Source organism: Antechinus flavipes, chromosome 3 (assembly GCF_016432865.1).
Source record: "Antechinus flavipes isolate AdamAnt ecotype Samford, QLD, Australia chromosome 3, AdamAnt_v2, whole genome shotgun sequence".
Classification (NCBI taxonomy): Eukaryota; Metazoa; Chordata; class Mammalia; order Dasyuromorphia; family Dasyuridae; genus Antechinus; species Antechinus flavipes.
Window position 1 is genome coordinate 18,510,776 of NC_067400.1, and position 20,678 is coordinate 18,531,453.

At 41.4% G+C, this 20,678-nt stretch overlaps 1 protein-coding gene across 1 annotated transcript in view; it reads right to left on the reverse strand.

Moving 5' to 3' along the window:
• The window catches only part of IFT80 (intraflagellar transport 80), a gene marked incomplete at its 5' end in the record, with an annotated part of 83,380 nt that extends 72,454 nt beyond the window's left edge, over positions 1 to 10,926 (reverse strand). The window contains one exon of the mRNA XM_051990479.1: positions 10,707 to 10,926. Within this exon, the coding sequence (XP_051846439.1) occupies positions 10,707 to 10,926 (220 nt within the window). The remainder of the gene's footprint in view (positions 1 to 10,706) is intronic.
• Positions 10,927 to 20,678: the final 9,752 nt, after the last annotated feature.

Here is a 20,678-nt window from a genome sequence, read left to right on the forward strand (position 1 = left end):
AATAAATTCTTCTAAAAATAAAATTGGAAAAAATTACAGTTTTACTTTATATTAAAAGTATTAGGAAGCACACAATGATAAGTCAGTGTCTTACTAGGATTACAGAACTGTTGAGGAGAAGGGACTTCAGTAGCCGCTTCGTCCGACCTTTCAACTGTACTACTATATTTTACAAGTGGTTGGCCTCTGAGGAGTGGGGATTTACAGCTTCTTCAGGCAGTCTGTCAAGCTTCCGACAGCTCTGGAAATAACGGTTATCTAGCTTTTCCTGACAACAATCCTCAATCTGTTTCTTTGCAATTTGCATCTCTTGCTCCTGATTCTGAGACCAAAGAGAACCAAACAGAACCTACTCTCTAGTGCAAACACTTCAACACAGTTCTCACAAATAATCTCATTGGATCTTCTTTTTTCTAAGCTAAATATACTCAATTCCTCATATAACATAGACTTAAGAACTTCCATCCAATACAGTTCCCTGACTCTGGGAACTAAGAGAGCAAGAAGGAAGGAGGAGGAGAGGGAATGCTGTCAATCCAGAAAGTCAGTAACATTAACTGCTCTTTATACAGGACATCTATTTCAATTATAGCAAGGCAAGCACTCACGCCATGGATGCAGGCCGCAGCCCAGTCACACCTTACCCTTACAAATGCATTCACTGCAGAATTAGAACCCAGGCAGGATCAGAATGCGTGGTCACCAGTAGGTCTTGGACAAAATTTCTACTCAGCATTTTGTAGACATCCCTCCAGGACTGCTCACGTTTTATGAATAAGGCCCCATGACTCATGAGCCCCACGAACAAACCACCTCTGCCTACCCCACCCATTTTCTGGGTGATATTCCTTCTAATGGAGGTATCAGATTCCCACCAGATTAAAATGCCATTGGGAAATGTCAAACAAAATCAATGAAAACACATTTCCCCACAGGTCATTTGTACTGGTAGTTTGCTAAGTCGAGATAGTGACCAGAGTACTCTAGTACCTTCAGCACTTCTTGCACATAGGTTATTACGAATATACTGTGGTTTACTTATGGATTACCCACCTATTTCTTCCTAGCTGTCTACATCACCTCAACTTTGATCAGCTGGAGAGTGTATTGTCCAGATTCACAACCATATGACATCCCCAGGAAGACAAAGGACTAATAATAGCTAAAAAACTGGCATTTATATAAGGTTTACTATGTGGCAGTTACTGAGAACTTTAAAATTATTTCATTTGATCCTGACCATAACCCTGCTTGGGAAGTTGATGCTATTATTATCCTCATTTTACAGATAAGTAAATTGAGGAAAACGGGGTAAGTCGCCAAAATCACATTTGTAGTAGGTGTCTTGAGGCCAGATTTGAACTTGAGTCTCCCCATCTCAATCAATATAACCTAGATGTGGTGAAATAGGAGATTATACCATAATTTATTCAGCCATTCGCCAATCGATGGGCATCCATTCAGTTTCCAGTTTCTTGCCACTATTAAAAGGGCTGTCACAAACATTTTTGCATACGTGGGTCCCTTTTTCTCCTTTAAGATCTTTTAGGGATATAAGTCCAGTAGAAACACTGCTGGATCAAGGGGTATGCAGTTTGATAGCCCTTTAGACTATCAAGAATGGCTGGTTGAGTTCACAACCCCACCAACAATGTATTAGTGTCCTAATTATTCCACATCACCTCCAATATTTATCATTATATTGTCCTGTCACCCTGGCCAATCTGAAAGGTGTGTATTGGTAGGTACCTCAGTTGCCTTAATTTGCATTTCTCTAATCAACGGTGATTTAGAACATTTTTTCATATTATTAGAAATGGCTTTAATCTCTTTGTCTGAAAATTGTCTGTTCATGTCATCTGACCATTTATCTATTGGAGAATGGCTTGTATTCTTATAAATTTGAGTCAATTCTCTATATTTCAGAAATAAGGCCTTTATCAAAAACCTTGGATGTAAAATTTTTTCCCAGTTTTCTGCTTCCTTTCTAATCTTAGCTATATTGATTTGATTTATACAAAACCTTTTTAATTTATTATAATCAAAATTAACCATTTTACATTTCATAATGTTCTCTAGTTCTTCATAAGTTCCTTCTCTACAAATCTGAGAGGTAGACTACCCCTTATTCTCCTAATTTGCTTATTGTATCACTCTTTATGTCAAAATCATGAACCTATTTCGACCTTATCTTTGTACAGGGTGTTAGGTATAGCTCAATGCCTAGTTTCTGCCATACCATTTTCCAATTTTCCCAACAATGTTTATCAAACAGTGAGTTCTTATCCCAGAAGCTGGAGTCTTTGGATGTCAAACACTAGATTGCTACTATAGTTGTTGACTACTGCACCACAGGATATTATGAGATTAGAAGATAATTGGAAACTAATAGAATTTTGTTAAGATAACTCATTAGTCATAGCACATAAACATTCTTTTGTTGAAAAAAAGGTGACTCTACACATGGACATCACCAGATGGTCAATTCTGAAATCAGATTGATGATATACTTTGCAGCCAAAGATAGAGAAGCTTGACACTCAAGTTAAAACAAGAACTGGAATTAATTGGTCAGATTATGAATTCGTTACAAATTTGAGACTTAAAGAAAATGATCAAACAACATAGGCGTAACCTATCATCCCTTAAGAAGATGAAGGGGAAGTGATGAATAGAGTTAAGGGATTAAATCCGGTACAGTACCTGAAGAAAAAAGCCTTAGGAAGCATGGCTAACAAGTGAATGAGTGAAGGTAATAGAATTCTAACTGAGCTACTTAAGATCCTAACAGATTAAACTTATAGTGGCTACTAGATTAGAAAAGATCAGCTTATGTCCCAGGCCTGTGGAACAGCAATGCCAAACAAAGTTCAAATTTCCAAACTGCACTCATTCATACTCCTGCAAAGTTTTGCTTAAGATTCTCAAATCGGGCTTCAACAATATGTGAACTGAGAATCACCGGAAGAACAGGCTGGTTTGTGGCTGAAGAACTAGAGACCAAATTTCCATCGTTCACTGGATTATGGAGAAGGCAAGGGAGTTTCATCTGCTTCTGCTTCACTGATGACACTAAATAAAGCCTTTGACTATGTGGCACAACAAACCGTGGCAAGTTCACGGGAGAGGGGGTTATCAGAGCATCTTTCTTGTCTCCTGAGGAACCTGTATACAGGCCAAGCCACTAACAGATTTAAAATTGGGAAAGAAGTATGACAAGGCTATATGCCAAGATGGATGAATCAAAAGTCAGAATTAAGGTTGCCAGAGAAATTGTCAACAATCTCAGATATGCAGACAATACCACTTGGATGGCAGAAAGTGAAAAATTAAGAAGCTTCATGACAGAGGTGGAAAAGAAGAGTATAAAAGCTGGCTTGAAGTTTAACATTAAAAAAAAAAAAACTAAAATCATAACAACTGGTCAGATCACTCCCTGGCAAATGGGGAAAAAAATGGAAGCAGTGTCAGATTTATATTCTTGAACTCAACAATCACTGCAGACAGCAACTGCAGCTATGAAATTAAATGACGCTTGCTCCTTGGAAGATATGACAAATTTGGACGGCATACTAAACAGCAGAAACATTACCTTGCCAACAAGGGCCCATATAGTCAAGGCTATGGTTTTTTGAGTAGCAATTTATGGTTTTGAGAACTGGACTATAAGGAAAGTCTGACCACTGCAGAATTGAAGCTTTCAAATTGTGGTGCTAGAGAAGATTTTAAAGTCCCTTGGACAGCAAAGAGATCAAATCAGTCAATATTAAAAGAAATTATGTCAGACTTTTCATTGGAAGGACAAATAATAAAGCTGAAGCTTAAATATTTTGGCCATATAACGAGAACATAGGACTCACTGGAAAAGACCCTAATGTTGGGAAAGTTTGAAGACAGTAAGAAAAGGAACAGCAGATTAGATGGATAATGTCATGGAAGCAAGAGAAACGAGGTTGGACAGATGCCAATTCATAGTGGAGAAGGGCCTGCCATGCTCTAGACTACAAAAGTCACAAAAAAGTCAGAAATGACTGAACAAATGAACAACAACTTCCTGGCTCTAGGCCCACTGCTCTATCCACTGTGTCACGACTAACTACTGTACATCAGGGAGTATGGAGGAAATGGAGGAATCTGTGTACAGTGAATTTGGGGAATACATCTGCTCAACAGAGCTGAAGGATTGTATAAATAGAGATACACCCCCAGAATGTATTTTATTCTTCACTTCTAACTGGTAACAAGAGCATAAACTGAAATGATTCTATCTTAAAGGAAGCACCTACTATCCTGGAGATTTCCTGTTTAAACAGAATCTGATAAGATTAAAAATAGAAGAAACCTTATCCCACTGGAACACATCTGATCTTTAGCAACTCCTTAGACCCCCAAGGTTTACATATTTCCTGATCCAGGCACTATTACACAACCACCCAAATAAAGAATATGACCATTTAGTCTTACCTGATGGGGATTACTTCACCTTTCCTTTTGTCTTTAAATATTGCCCTAAGTTAATGGAAAAAAAAAAAACGAAACAGGAAGGTGACCCAGCCATGCTAGACCTAAAACTATTATAAAGCAAAAATTATTTGGTAATGGCTAAGAAATATAGTGGTAGATCAGTGGAACAGATTAGGTACGCAAGACACAACAGTCAACGACTATGGTAATCTACTATTTGATATACCCAAAGACTCCAACTTCTGGAGTTCTGGAGAACTCATTATTTGACAAAAACCACTGGCAGAATGGAAAACTATGTGGCAGAAACAGGCCAACTTTTCACACCATATACCAAGTTAAGGTCAAAATGAGTACATGATTTAGACATAAAGGATGATATCATAAGCAAATCAGGAGAGCAATAGAATAGTTCAGTTTTGAGAAGAAGGGAAGAATTTATAACAAAGCAAGAGATAAAGAACATTATGAAATGCAAAATGGATAATTTTGTTTACATTAAATTAAATAGGTTTTGTATAAACAAAACCAATACAACCAAGATTATTAGGAAAACAGAAAGACAAGAAAGAATTTTTACAGCTGGTGTTTCTGATAAAGGACTCATTTTTCAAATAGAGAACTGAGGAAAATTTCTAAGCCTACAAGTCATTCCCCATTTGATAAGTGATCAAAGGATGGAACAGGCAGTTTTCAAATGAAAAAAATCAAAACTATCTACAATCATGTGAAAAAATTCTCTAAATCACTACTGTTTAGAGAAATGCAAATTACAACTATTCTGAAGTACCATTTCACATCTATTGTATTGGCTAATATGATAGAAAAGGGTAATGATAAATGTTGATCCAATCATTCTGGAGAATAATTTGAAACTATTCCCAAAGGGCAATCAAACTGTATATCTCCTTTTTTTTGTTTTAATAATTTTATTTTCCCCAGTAACATGTGAAATATTTCTATATTTGTTTTTAAAACTTTGAGTTTCAAATTCTCTCCCTTTCCCCTCTCCCACTGAGAAGGCCCATGTGAAGTTATATAAACACTGCCATAAAAGCTCCGGTGCAAAAGAAAACATAGATTTTCCTGCCCCACCCCAACCTCCATCACCCTCCAAAAAAACTTAAGAAAAATAAAGTTGAAAAAAAAAAAAAGTATGCTTTCATCTATATTCAAACACAATCAGTTTCTTCCCTGGGTATGGACAGCATTTTTCATCCCAAGTCCTTCAGAGTAGTCTTGGATCACTGTATTGCTGAGAATAGGAAAGTTATTCACCAGTGATCATCCTTCCAACACTGCAATTACTTTGTACACAGTGCATTTCATATTGCATGAGCTCATAAAGAACTTCCCAGGTATTTCTGAGAGCATCCTGCTCATCATTTCTTATAGAACAAATAATATTCCATCATCATCACATATCATAATTTATTTAGCCATTTCTCCAATTGCTGGACACCTTCTCAATTTCCAATTCTCTCCCCTGACAAAAGAGCTGCTTTAATATTTTTGAACATAGAGGTCCTTTTTACCCCCTTAAATTTCTTTCATGCTGAATCATGCTATTGTTAGGGCAAAGGATATGAATGATTTTATAGCCCTTTGGGCACAGTTCATACCTTTTGATCGCTTATCAATTGGGGAATGGTTCTTATTTTTTTATAAAACTGACTCAGTCCCCTATACATTTGAGGCCTTCATCAGAGAAACTTGCTTCAAATTTTTTCTCCTGTCCCTGTTTATTCTATTCTCTGTCCTTTCACCCTGTCCCTCCTCAAATGTGTTTTGCTTCTGACCACCTCCTTCCCCAATATGCTCTCTCTTCTAGCACTCTCCCCTCTTTTTGTATCTCCTTCCCCTTCTACTTTCTTGCAGGTAAGATAGATAGCACTATACCCAATATTATGTGTGTGTGTTATTTCCTCATTGAATCAATTCTGATAGAGTAAGTTCACTCCCTTTCCACCTTCCATTGTAAAGACTTTTTCTTGCCTCTTTTATGGCAGATATTTTATGCTATTCCATTTCTCCCTTTCCCTTTCTCCCATTACATTTCTCTTTTTCTGCATTTCTAGTATTTGCACAGTAGCTGGCAGAGAGCAAGTGCTTAATAAATGCTTATTAACTGATTGATGTTGAAACCACAAGCTCATTCCTTCCACTCATGTGACTCTGGAATTTCTAGCATATGTCATCCTGGAAGAAGCTATTATGAGAACTTCATTTTCTTCATTTTCTGCTTATTTTTGACTCCAAGAACATCATGTCCACATGATCACTTGAAATGGACAAACAGAATGACTTTGCTTTTGATACTTCAACCTTGACAGTTACCCCCCCTCTGATGGAGGGGCTCTTTTTAGAACCTTCCATTTGAGAGGGCTCACAACTCTCCAGGGTTACTCTCGGTTTTCCATAAGCAGCTGTTTGGCTACATCTCCATAGACATCACAGCTCTCCTCCAACACCTCTTGGGTTCTACCGCCCCTCCTGCCCTCTTCTTTCTGTGTATCCTCTTACTCCATAAGCTCCTTGAGAGCAGAGGTTGTCTTTTTCTTATTTTTATCTCCAGCACTTAGGACAGTGTCTGGAACGTAGTTGGCACTTAATAAATTTTTACTGAATTGAATGGAATGGAAAAGAAGAAATCCGAGCTATCAACAACCATTTTAAAAGGCTCTGTATTTTACAATAGTAAGAGAAATATCAATTAAAACAACTCTGAAGTTCAATTTCACACCAATTAGATTGGCAAAGGTGACAAAAAAAGGAAATGAATACTGCTGGAAGGGCTACAGGAAAATAACAAATTAACATACTGCTAGAAGAATTCTGAATTGGTCCAACAATTCAATAAAGCAATCTGGAACAATGCACAAAAAGTTATTAAACTATTCATAAGCTCACCAGTAGACCTATGCCCCAGGCTGCTCTGGCCATACCCACTTCCAGCAACGTGGAGGCCTTACCATGTGAGTGGAGGTAGTCTGTTTTATTGGCTGCCTTCATCTTTAAAACTTTAGTCAATCAGGATTTTTTGGCTCTGCTTTTTTTTGTACCTGCTGTATCCAGAAAGGGAAGAACCCAGTTCACTCAAAAGCAAAGGTTCCATGAACTAAGTTAGTGAGAAAAGGAGGATTCTCTTTCCTCAATCCCTATCTTTTATGTTCTAAGAAATGGGTCTTAAAAGAACACTTTTTGTTGCAAAATACTGGAGATGAATTTAGCAGTCTATGTATATAAAGGAAGAGCATCGTCCCCTAAGACTGACAAAATGGGGAGAAACCTGAGCAGACTTAGATGAACTGATGTGGAGTGAAGTGAGAAGAACCAAGTGAACAATTTCTACAAATACCAGGATGTAAAGGGAAAATGACTTTAAAGACTTTTAGAACCCTGATCAATGACTACAGAAGACTGATAGTGAAATGAAGCATACTTCTTACCTCTTGGCAGAGGATTAGCATAGAGCCTGCAGTCCAGAATGAGACACATTTTCAGATACAACCAATGTATGAATTTATACTTTATTTTGGCTCTACTTTTTTGTTACAAAGAAAAGTTTTGAGGGGGTTTTTTGAAAGGGATGAAGGAGTTTGACTAAGGATAGTGATAGAAATGCAAAAAAAAAAATCAATGAAACATTTTAAAATGTACATAAGATGAACAGACTGTTGTCAGTACCACTGAATTTAAATCCGATATATGCTTTACCAAACAAGGAGTTTACTTAGTTACTCAAAAAGTCAGAACCAATGCCTAAATCTATATAAAGGAAACGTACTTTTATTAGCCAATTTGAGAGAAAGAATGTGTCCCTTGGCTTATGAGAGATCAAGTCAAGAGAGGACTGGTTTTTTCTTTACCATCATCTATTAGAATTAGTTTTGGGGGGAGATAAAACTTCTCCTAAAGTTTATATTGATATTAACACCAGTCACTTTGTTTAGTATTTCTAAAAGATCCCAAATGAAACTATACATTTCTTCATTTTGTATGTCTTTATTACTATAACATGTGAGCTGGAAACTGCTTGGGAAGGACTGTTTCTCCAAATTAAGAGAAGTTTTACTAGTTAGAAACCATTCTCACTAATAAGCTTGTACCATATGTCTGACAAATGAAGTCAAAACAAGTCTATGTTGACTTTTGTTATCTGCCCCTAACAATATAGGATTAGATTAACTAGGCCTCCGGGAGGAACCTCTCGCACATTGTCCCCTGCAGACTGATTCCCCTTTCTCCAGATACAGAAACAGGATGTAATAGAAAGGGCATTAAACTTGGTCAAAAGAGTCCAGATTCTACCACTCTCTAGCTGTTAATTTTAGGCAAGTCTCTTCAATTTCCCTGATCCTCTGTACTTACTCATCTGAAAAAAAAGGGCCTTTGCAGCTGTCCTATCTACTTCCTGGTGAGCCTACTTATTTCCAGGTGGTTTCACCCAATGTGATGACCCTGGCCAATATATTTCATCTACTAATCTAGTGCTGTGAAAATGTTGATTAGTTTCCTAATTTGCAGGAGTTTCTTAATTTTCCAACTTCTCCTTACTCTCCTTAATTGTTGATCTGGAGCCTTTTTCTCTGTGCTCTCCCAGTGCTGCCCCCTAGTTCTAAACCCCTCCCTCCTGCTGCTCACAGATCGACCACTCTGCTCATGTCAATGCTCGCTATAGCGTGGAACTACTTTAGGATAGATTTTTTTTTTTAATTCTGAAATCCAAATAACTCTAATATAAGTGAAAGAGAATCATAGATTTTTATAATGTATTGTCTAAAATGTTTTTCTAATTAAAAAAAAAGTAGATTCTGTTACAACAGAGGGTTTTTGAAAAATTAACAGAAAGCTGGATAGTCTGGAAATTTTCTCGAAACCATACAATAATCCTAACAATAATAAGAATTTATTGTATAAACTATTATATAAACATTAACATAGTTAGCGCTAATGTTCAGTCACATTTGCAACCTTGAATCTTGTTCCTACCTGTATACTGTCTCTTCTAGCAGCTTCCCTTTCATTATACAATCTTTAGCAATCACCAAGTGGTGCTTTCATATCTATTATTTCACTAGGAATCCAAAGGTAAAGCCTTTGCCATAACTCCTGCCCCGACAGAGTTTGCGCTCCAGCAGGAGAGGCAGAGGAACTCAGTGACTTACCCACATCACAATGCCGCCCAAAGCTCAAACTCGGGGCCTTTGCTTCCTACTTGGCCGAGGCAACCCCAACAATACCAAGCTGCCTGGAAGGCTCAAGGGAAGCAGATGATTAGATTGTTCCTACTGAAGTCAGCTAAATTGCTGCTAGGCAACCAAATAATTTAAGGCAAAAAAAACTGTTTCCTAACTTATTAGAACTGGCCATAGGTACCATGTAAAGTCCCCATCAGAAAAAACAACTTTCCACTTGAATCTTCAGCACACAGATAGTAACCATGCAGACATAAATACATCCTTTAGCTTAGCCCTCCCTGGTATCCTAAGCCACAGCAGAGGTTGCTTTCCATTTGAGTATGAGCAAAGCATTCTTCCCATTTGTACCAACAACCATCACTTGAGTTATAATAGAAATACCAAATCTTAAAATTAATACATAAACTTAAATACCTGATACTCAGCTGTTAGACAATGACAATTTATTGAATTATATTAATGTTAAGTTTGTGTATCAGTTGTTACCCTCAAGTTAACAGCATTAAGTCAGAAGCACTGGTAATAATAAATGGTTCTAATAATTAAATAATAACTATGTGAACTTGAAAGTTTTGCAAAGCACTTTGCATCTTGTCCCATTAGATCTTTACAACTATCCTCTGAGCTAGATGTTCATTTTACAGATGAGGAAAAAAAAAAACTCATTCTCTCAAATGGCTTGAAATTTTAGGAATATCTCTTTAAAAAAGTCAAGGTCTGGTTGGGCTATAAAAACAAAAAAAGCTAACCCTTCCTTAAAAGACTCACCACAAAACAATACATGGAAGTCAACCAAAAACATGGAGAGAAGTTTTCAGCATAGCAGCCTGATTATCAGAAATAACAATGGGTTTGAGAGTTAACCCAGAAAGACCAAGGTTCCAACTCTGCTTCCCTAAAGCCTCTGGCAGAGTGCCCCAAGAGACATCACTGGCAGCTGCAACATTTACAAAAGGGTAATGCTCCCTTATGGAACTTTTACAAAAAACTGCTCCATAAAAAACATTTCCAAGCTTAAATCCTGGCCCTGCGCAACCTTACCGTCAGAACTGGTGAGAACAAAGCTCTCGGCCTGCGTCTGTTTCTTCACACCGATGCTTTTGGGGAACCAATGAAGATCAATGGGGTAGATGTCATCGGGGAGCTTGACGATCTGGCTGGTCTCAGTCGTTAACAAGTTCCATTTGACTATTTGATGATCATCACTACAGGAATACAGCTCTTCAGCAGTGGTCCACCCTACACAACTTACTAATTCTTGATGTATGATTTGTCAAGGAAGGACGAACTTTAACAAACCAAAAACTTTACAAAGGGAAATTCTGGTTAGAATCTAAGCTTTGAGCTACTGAAGCATTAAATCCTATAATCCCATTTTCTTATAGAAAAAGTTAAATAGTAATGGTAATATATGATTTGAAAAAAACATTTTTTTTAGTAGATTAGATATGTCTGACTCTTTGGGATTCTATTTGAGGTTTTCTTGGCAAAAATACTGGGGTAGTTTGCCAATTCCTTCTTCAGCCCATTTTGCAGATGAGAAACTGAGACACACATGATTAAGTGATTTGTCCAGAATAACACAGCTAGAAAGTTTCTCAGGTATTATTTGAATTCAGGCCCTCCTCATTCCAGGGCCAGTGAGCACTGTGGCTCAAAGAACTTCCAAACAGTATGGATTTTTTTGTTATTAGACATTATTATATTAATATGCATTATTTTAAAAGTCTTTAATTGAAAAGTAAACTCTACCATTTTATAAAAGGACTCTGGATGATAATTCAACTGTTACTTAGTATGCTCCAAGAACTTGGGTAGACTAACCGTTTAACCAAATATAACCATTTATATTTGACATGTTAAAACCAGATGTTTTATGTATGTATATGTGCAGGTATATATGTATATATGCAGATCTGGAGAGAGACAGAGGAGGGAGGAAAAAAGGGAGAAGGAGGGGAAAAATGGAACCTATATAAGATTATCCTCTCCATTTTTCCCATAGGTGCATAGGAAAACATGAACAGATTCTTAAAGCTGGTGGTATTTTCCCTGCAGCCCACTTTTCAGCCTTTCTAGTTTTCTTACTTCCCCAAAGCAAAACCTTGTACCTTTATTCACTGCTTTCTTTTACAAATGAGGACACAGAGGCCCACCTAGAGAAGTGACTTGACTCATCATACAGGGGGCCCTGAGTTGACAGTATCCCACCACCGAGCAACCAAGCCCCTCCAAAACTGTCGGGCTTCCCTCCCAGAGGATGCTCATATCATTCTATAGCTCCACTCGCATCTCTTTATTTTTGTCTTTCTGCCTTACCTTTGTCTCCAAGAACATAATCCAGCAATTCAATGCTTAATGTCTGATTTAAAATTAAATTTAACAAACTGACTCCAGATGTTTAATACCTGAATTTAAATAAATCAATTCCCCTGTTAAAGGTAAATACTTTTTCAATGAGTAGCAAGAAGAAAAGAGGAACTTGTTGACTTAGCACTTAAATGATGGCAAAGTACTTTGTGTATGGAGTATGTGATTTCCATACTTTGTGTATGGAGGCTGGACTTCTAGACCCAACCATGGCCACCTACGGCTTCCCAAGTGACCAAAGCCCTTCCACTACTGCAGAAAGTGGGAGTGGCCTTTCGGATCAGGACACTCCCTTGTTGTCCCTTCCTCTTTTGGCTTGGAAGGCTGGGAAGGAGAGGAGCAGCTGCAGGAGCTGAGCAACCTTCCCAACACTTCCCAACACAAAGCCCAATTCCACCAGCAATGAACATTTGCTTTTAAAATCCAAATACTCCATCTTTAAGCAGCAGGGATCTTATGAAGTGAAAAAGTCTCAGAAGAACATGGCAATGGATTAAATTTGAAATATACATGTGTAACATTCACTGGCAATTTGTCTGTTTTTAGAAAGAGAGGAGGGAAATCACATTTTATGTCAAATTTCTGAGAAAGCAAATATATACTTTGTCATCTATGGGATTCATCTTCTGCTTTAATAGAACAACAAATAAATTGGATCTGGGAAATTAAAATAAATAAAATCCAAATAACCCCGATGACTGTGGGAGAGATCATGCAGTGCATGTAATGCTGCAGAAGCTCGGCTCAGGGAGTCCCTAAGAGGCTTCCCAAGCTGCCTCCATTCGCCTCCCCTTGAGCCCGAGGCCAGTGGGTCAATGGCTTTCACACACATGGTCACTGAAGGCTCCTTGTCTCCCAGCACTCCCAAGCTCACTGAGGACACAGGCTGGGAGCATGAGGCATGGATAGGCGCTCGATATGTGTTGGCCAAACGGAATCCAAATGGAGGAGGAAGCACAGAGCTTGGCAGTGGCGGCGCCCCGAAGAAAGCCCAGAAAGACAAGAGGCAAAACTAAGAAGAGAGGGGGAAGATCATCATCAGACTTCAATGCCCCAGAAGTACCTGTCTATCCTAGCAACCTAAGGCTGGGGACTAGTGGTAGAGCCCCCCCAAGGATAAGCACCCTTTCTTTCCCCATGTTCTGAAGTTCTAGAGGTCATTTATTAAGGGAAAAGAAAACGTGGAAAGGCTTTTGCTTCACATGTGACTTGACCAGTGAGGTTAATTAAGTGTTCACAAAATCAAGGAGACTTGTCCAGCACAGGAGGTACCAATATCAAGTTGTGCTTGGAGTGGAACTCATCACGAACTAACCAAAAGCAGCTGCTTTCCTTAAGGGAGGAGCACTTCCAAATTCACTCTTCAGTGTTCTTCAAGGAAAACCATGCAGCAAATTGTCTATTTACTCAGGAAAGCTCCTCAAAACAAGGGCTCCCCCTTTTTGGTCCAGGGAAGTTCTTTGTCTTCCCTCTATGGACAACTCCTGGTATTATCTGGAGGTGACAAAGACAGATCAAAGAACTTCCATCATTTGCAGTCTTGAGCCGTCTCTATGACTGCAGAGCTTTGCCAAGCCCCAGATCTCTTATTTTCAAACATCACAGTCCTTTCAGTCTCTTGCCAGTAATAAAATGCTCTTGTCCTTCCTTCCCCTCTATCTGGAACCTTCAGTTCTCTCATTCTCACTGAGCCCATTCATTTTCTCCCAACCAATTGATTCATTGTGTCACATCTGAAGCACTGAGATCTTACTAAGGCAGAGGAAATGGGGTGAAAGAATTCAAATTCGCTCCATCAAGCATTTATTAAGTCCCTACAAGATGCCAGGCTCTTGCTCCCAACGTGCTGGACACAGATCAGTCACTAACTACAAGAGAAGGGGAACATGAGAAGCAAAGCTCTAATAAGCAGGAAGATTCAGGAGCAGAGCCTCAAATGGAGCTCAGGATATTACCAGGTGAAGAAGGAGTCCTCCCAGTAGTGGGGAGAGCCAGGAGGAAGTAGGATGTGGAATGGGGCCATTGAGGAAGAGCCAAGAGGCCAGTTTGATCAGATCAAGTTAGAACTACACTGGTGAGTGGCCACCAGTGCAATCTGTGCTTTATCCTAGTAGCAACCACTCTCACAAGTGGACCACGCGGCCTCTGAGATCCCATCACAGGCTAAATCTCCGGTTTTGTTGGAGATGATCTTGTTGAATCACACATCCTCTTTTTCTGTTTCAGTAATGATGGACACCATAAATATAATAAAAGAAAGATCCAGAAATGAGCAATTACAAACACTCTTGTAATGGAACAGATTAAAAAAGACTTGGATTCTTCCATCTAGAAAGTAAGCTCAATAGAGATTTGAATCTTCCCTGTTTAGAAACTCTATGAATCATGAGCAGGGCTGGGGATGGAAGTAAATCACAGACACCCGCTTCCCCAAGCCTCATAACTTGACCAAAGTAACTTCATATGTCAGAGATGTACTCTTTACTCTAAGGAGAGGCAATGATTAAATATGAATAGATGCAAGAAGAGTTTAGCCAGATTCCTACAGCTCCTAAAAGGGTACAAAAAACGACTTTTCATGGTGTCCACCTTTCAGCACTTCTGATAGGTACAGTGGGCTGGAGAAGTAGGGGTTAGACCCAAGTATGGCAGACTCTTCATTTTTATGTAAAATCATGAAACCACCCTGTCGAGTTAGGACTATACAGGTTGCCCAGCTTCCCCCTCCTGCCCAACCCCTCCTCCATTCTCTCCTGCATCTTGGCAATAGACTCCATCACTGATAGGAACTAAAAACTTGCTGGTTCCTACTTGTTCCCTGGAACAAGGTAACTGTTTCGCTTTCAAAGGTTTTTCTCAAGATTCTGATAGACTAAGCAAAAATTCTATTTATGTCAAATAAGTACTCAAGTAACAGGTAAAAATGTCAATTAAAAGGTGAAAGCATATGCAAAATCACAAATATTTTAACAATTTTTGAGTTAAAGTTTATCACTAAAAAGATAGGCAAAAACAACTTATTTTCCAACTATAAGAAAACAAAGTAAAATTGTAAAATAATTCAGCAATAATGTCCAAATAAGTTTTATTAAGGAAAAAAGGATATGTTTTGGTTCTCTTAGAAGTGAGATCTTCAGTCTCATTTTCTCAAAATTTCCAGATGAATTTTAAAAGTTGCTTGGCTATATTCACTGTAGAACAGACATTCGAGGAGCCTCAAAAATCTGCATAAAAAGAAAACACATTCACATAAACAAAATAAAAAGACTAACAATTTCCTTGTATCCTATTCCACCATCCCCTATGCAGCACCATTATACTGCCGAGCGAGCGTACACACACGTTCACGCATGCACACAATCAGAAGAGTTCCTTGGTTAATTAGTTAAGTTTATAGAATAAGAAACCTTATCTGACTCCAACGGAATATTGGGTCGTGGCCAGGTGTTTACGTAAGGTCTATAGAAGATGAGCTAACAGACCTTGTGGGCTGCTTTTGTCTTTTCCCAATTTCAGAAGAGACAAGAAAGCAGCAGAAATAAAAACTGACCTGGACTCCCAGACATCAACAGCTACTTTGGAGCAAAAGTGCTGCCAATGATGCGAGTCCCTGGATCACAAATTCCTGACCATTCCTTGGAAGGCAGTGGACACAAGAGATGGAGGTTCAGAGAGGGCAATCTCGTCACCAAGAGGCAGGAGTTCCTAAAGCTTCAGTCTTTGGAAGAATATTGAGAATTTAGAGATCCAGACTTCTCACAGCCTTAGGGATGCCTTTGAGTACACATATGGCAGAAGCAGCATCTGTCACGTGGGTTTTGTGACCACTCTTCCAAGACCTGAGCCTCCACCATAACTTTGTGGTAGTCTAAGAATAACCTATACGTAGGCTAGGGCAACAACACATCACCATGGCAGCAGAGACAGGAAAGCTCTGCTCAGCTGAATCAATTCTGGGTCCTTGCTGAACGTCCTTTCTATGCTAGAGCTAAGTAAACCTCCTTTTTCTGACTGTCAGATGATTCTTCAGGTTTCATTTTGCTTCATTTATGAACCTGAAGCACTAGACTGCCCTAAATGAAGCCCACCCTACAACAGCAATTGGGATCTAGCCTTCTAAATAGAAAAAAGCCCCTCTCCCCCACTAGCATCTTAGAGGAAAGCTGACACAAATCAGTTCCCCAAGCTGGAGGAGCTGCAAAAGAGAGCCATAACAGAGCGGGAAAGACCCAAACTGCCCCTGCCATTTCTCTGAGCCACTCAGACTGGACTGGAAATCCAAATGGATGCTTCCCTTTAGGGAAGTGCATACCCTTCCGGCAGCACCATCGGGCTGGATGCCGCCGGCAGAATTGTCTCCACAGACTACGGGTTGTCTCTCCTGGGCTCCTGAAATTGTTTTTGCTGGTAGCTGGAAAAGCTGTCCTGCGTCCAATAGTCAGCATTACCTTGAGGACTTCTGAGGGACTAGGGCACCTGTTACCACACGTAGGCATATCTAGACATGAGCCACACAAACTCTTAGATTTCCCAGTGGGAATTCAGGCTAAGGACAATTCAGAACCAAGAGGACCCCAACTGGAGCAGCCCCCAGCACCAGCTTTACCACACTTCAGCAGGAGGAAGCGACGTCTGGCGAGGGCCACAGCTAAATGATCCGATCTTGCTCCCAGACTAGATCAATGAAATGATCCCACGATCTAAAGGACCAACTGAGGGATGCCATTGACCTCAGGGATGTCCCTGGGCAACCCTGAGGATGCCCGCAGGAGTGCCAAGGGCTGGAGAAGCCCTTTAGAGGGCTTGTTTCTTCTAGAATCTCCATCACCCCCTGAGAAAAGCGCCATGGGACAAAGCCAAGGAGTCACCCGGCCCGGGGCCGAAGCAGATCCCAGGGCATCCCTGCAAGCTATGCTGGATGCCATGAGCTGGCCATTGCTCTCAAATGGCTGACCCCAGTCTTGCTGAGGGGTCGAGGACATGTCTAGCCTGGAGGACCAATCTGTGGCAGCCCCTGAAGAAGGAGGATAAAGGGCCAATCTCTGTAGGGTGAAGAGACACTAAGTCACTTCAAGGAAGGCACGGTGCCCCCCCCTTCTGGCTCAGCACCCGCCTTTTAGAGCTGAGGAGATGGAGCTGGGAAAGGCATGAGACACCCGATGCAGTAACAGCAGAGGGGCCTCGGATGTCAAAACCCACTACTCCCTTTCCCCGGCCCATCCTCTGCGGCGGGTCAGGCCTCCCACTGGACCCAAAGGGAGCCAGGGTCCCTGAGGGGAAGCGGCCCCCCCACAGGAGGACACCAGCTTCAGAAGAGCAACGTGTGAGGGCCTGAAGGACGGCAGAGCCCCTTGGAAAGGGCTTTCCACACCACCCGGAGGCTTCCGCCCTCGGTCCCAGAGCCCTCACAGAACGGCCAAAGAACCGGGCTTAAAGCTGGCATTCGAGGAGTGCCTCAGCCCGCAGCCCCGTTTGCCCAATATCCCCGCACACATCACAGTGAAACGGAGGCAGCAGATGGCTCAGGGAAAGCGCAGCGCCCCAAGGCTCTTCTCCAAGGTTCTCACAGACTTCAAGATCAGACACTGATGAGATGTTAAGGAAAACTTCACAAAAGCAGCAACATCTCCTTTGGGACAATTAAAAAGCACTGACAGGCTCAGGGCCCAGGATGCAGAAACGGAGAACGCCGAGCGATGAAGGAGCAGCAAAGATGCCGTCCCCTCCCCTGACCAAGGCCCTGATCCCAGCACGGAGCCACCTTCCCCTCCCCTGACCAAGGCCCTGATCCCAGCACGGAGCCACCTTCCCCTCCCCTGACCAAGGCCCTGATCCCAGCACGGAGCCACCTTCCCCTCCCCTGACCAAGGCCCTGATCCCAGCACGGAGCCACCTTCCCCTCCCCTGACCAAGGCCCTGACCCCAGCACAGAGCCACCTTCGGCAGGCGCAGAACCAGGACATCCAGCTACAAAAAGGGCGCACGCTCACATAGACCCAGGGACAAACAACTGGGGCACCCAAGCACCTCCACAGCTGGTGTAGGATTCTCAAGACTACACATTATCCGTAAGCGCCCAATTAGTGCCGACTAGCTGCTGGGCACCGGACCAACTGCAGATTCTGCCCCACAGGAGCTCGTCAACTTCTGACAATGAACCCACAAAGTGACTCCACAAGTGGAAGGGGAGGGCGGCCCCCGGCCCTTAGGAAGCCACCCCAGGCCCGAGGAGACTGCACCCCGACACGCTCGTGCTAGAAGGGGGAGGGCGCTTCATCCCGCCCTACACCAAGTGGCCCTCATCCTCCCGCGCTCCCCGCCACTGCTCCTGGCCTGTCCAACAAAGCTAAGCCTGGCTCCGACTTCCACGGATTTCCAGCTCTTCCACCAGTGACTCTCCCCATATCTCCTGACCTTCCTCCACAGCGCTCCTTGGGTGCTCCTCTCAGCACCATCCCCAAGTTAGCTGCTGACCTCCCTTGACCTGCCACCTAAACCACGCTCCATCTCCAACCGTGCCTAAGTGCCAGTTCCAAAGGTGCCATCTCTGAAGGTAACAGCTGGCCTGTCACCCTTAGGCTGCCCCCTTGATCCGGTCCCTCACCCCCATCCACCTTTCCCAAGCCCTTCAAATTCTAGGGCCTCCTCTCGGCCCATTCCTCCAACCCATCGGGGATGTGGCTGGCCTGTGCTTCCTTTTCCAGTGCTGGCGCTCCACCCTGCCCCCATTAAGCTGTGAGCCCTTGGAGGACCATTGGCCTCTACCTTTCCTGGTTCCCCCATTGCTCAGCAGGGGGGCTAGGAAATAGAGGGCCCCTGAATACTTCCTAACAGCCCCAAAAAGAATTGCACAGGCCACGTGGGTCATGATCCTTTACTGGTCCCATAACTGAATGTGCAAGTCACAACATTATGACTGATTATCAGTTAAGGTTTGATTTGTACACTTATTTTATATGTCCGCATACCCACTTATTTTATGTGCCCATATGCCCAGGATTTCGTGTGCTTATTTTCCGTGCCCATATACCCAGGGTTTTGATAACTTATTTTACATGCCCATAAGCCCAGGGTTTTGTATACTTATTTTCCGTGCCCATATACCCAAGGTTTTGAATACTTATTTTACATGCCCATAAGCCCAGGGTTTCCTATGCTTATTTTACGTGCCCATAAGCTTGGGGATTCATACACTTATTTTACGTGCCCATATACCCGGGTTTTGTACACTTCTGTTACGTACCTATATGCCCAGGGTTTCATACACTTATTTTACATGCCCATATACTCAGGCTTTGTACACTTATTTTACATGCCCATATACCCAGGGTTTCATGCGCTTATTTTATGTGCCTATATGCTCGAGGATTCATACACTTATTTTATGTGCCTGTATGCTCAGGGTTTCATACACTTATTTTATGTACCCATATGCTCGAGGATTTATACACTTATTTTACGTACTCATATGCCCAGGTTTTTATACACTTATTTAACGTCCCCATATGCCCAGGGTTTCGTACACTTATTTAACGTGCCCATATACCTAGGGTTTTGTATACTTATTTAACTTGCCCATATACCCTCGATTTCGCACACTTATTTTACATGCCCATATGCCCAGGTTTCTATACACTTAACGTGCCCATATGCCCCAGGTTTTTATACACTTATTTTACGTGCCCATATACCCAGGGTTTTGTACTTATTTAACGTGCCCATATGCCCAGGGTTTTGTACTTATTTTACATGCCCATATACCCAGGGTTTCATACACTTATTTTACATGCCCATATGCCCAGGGTTTTGTACTTATTTTACATGCCCATATGCCCCGGGTTTTTATACACTTATTTAACGTGCCCATATGCCCAGGTTTTTACACTTATTTTACATGCCCATATGACCCGGGTTTTTATACACTTATTTTACAGCCCATATATTCAGGGTTTTGTTACACTTATTCAACATGCCCATATGCTCAAGGATTCATACACTTATTTAACGTGCCCATATGCCCTGAGTTTTGTACACTTATTTAACATGCCCACATGCTCTGGGTTTTGTACACTTATGTGCCCATATGCCCTGGGTTTTGTACACTTATTTAACGTGCCCATATGCTCAAGGATTCATACACTTACTTTATGTGCCTGTATGCCCAGGGTTTTGTACACTTATTTAACATGCCCATATGCCCTGGGTTTTGTACAATTACTTTATGTGCCCATATGCCCTGGGTTTTGTACAATTACTTTATGTGCCCATATGTCCTGGGTTTTGTACACTTATTTAACGTGCCCATATGCTCAAGGATTCATACACTTACTTTATGTGCCTGTATGCCCAGGGTTTTGTACACTTATTTAACATGCCCATATGCCCTGGGTTTTGTACAATTACTTTATGTGCCCATATGCCCTGGGTTTTGTACAATTACTTTATGTGCCCATATGTCCTGGGTTTTGTACACTTATTTAATGTAACCATATGCCCAGGGATTGGTACACTTATTTAACGTAACCATATGCCCTGGGATTTGTACACTTATTTAACGTGCCCATATGCCCAGGGATTTGTACACTTATTTAACGTGCCCATATGCCCAGGGATTTGTACACTTATTTAACGTGCCCATATGCC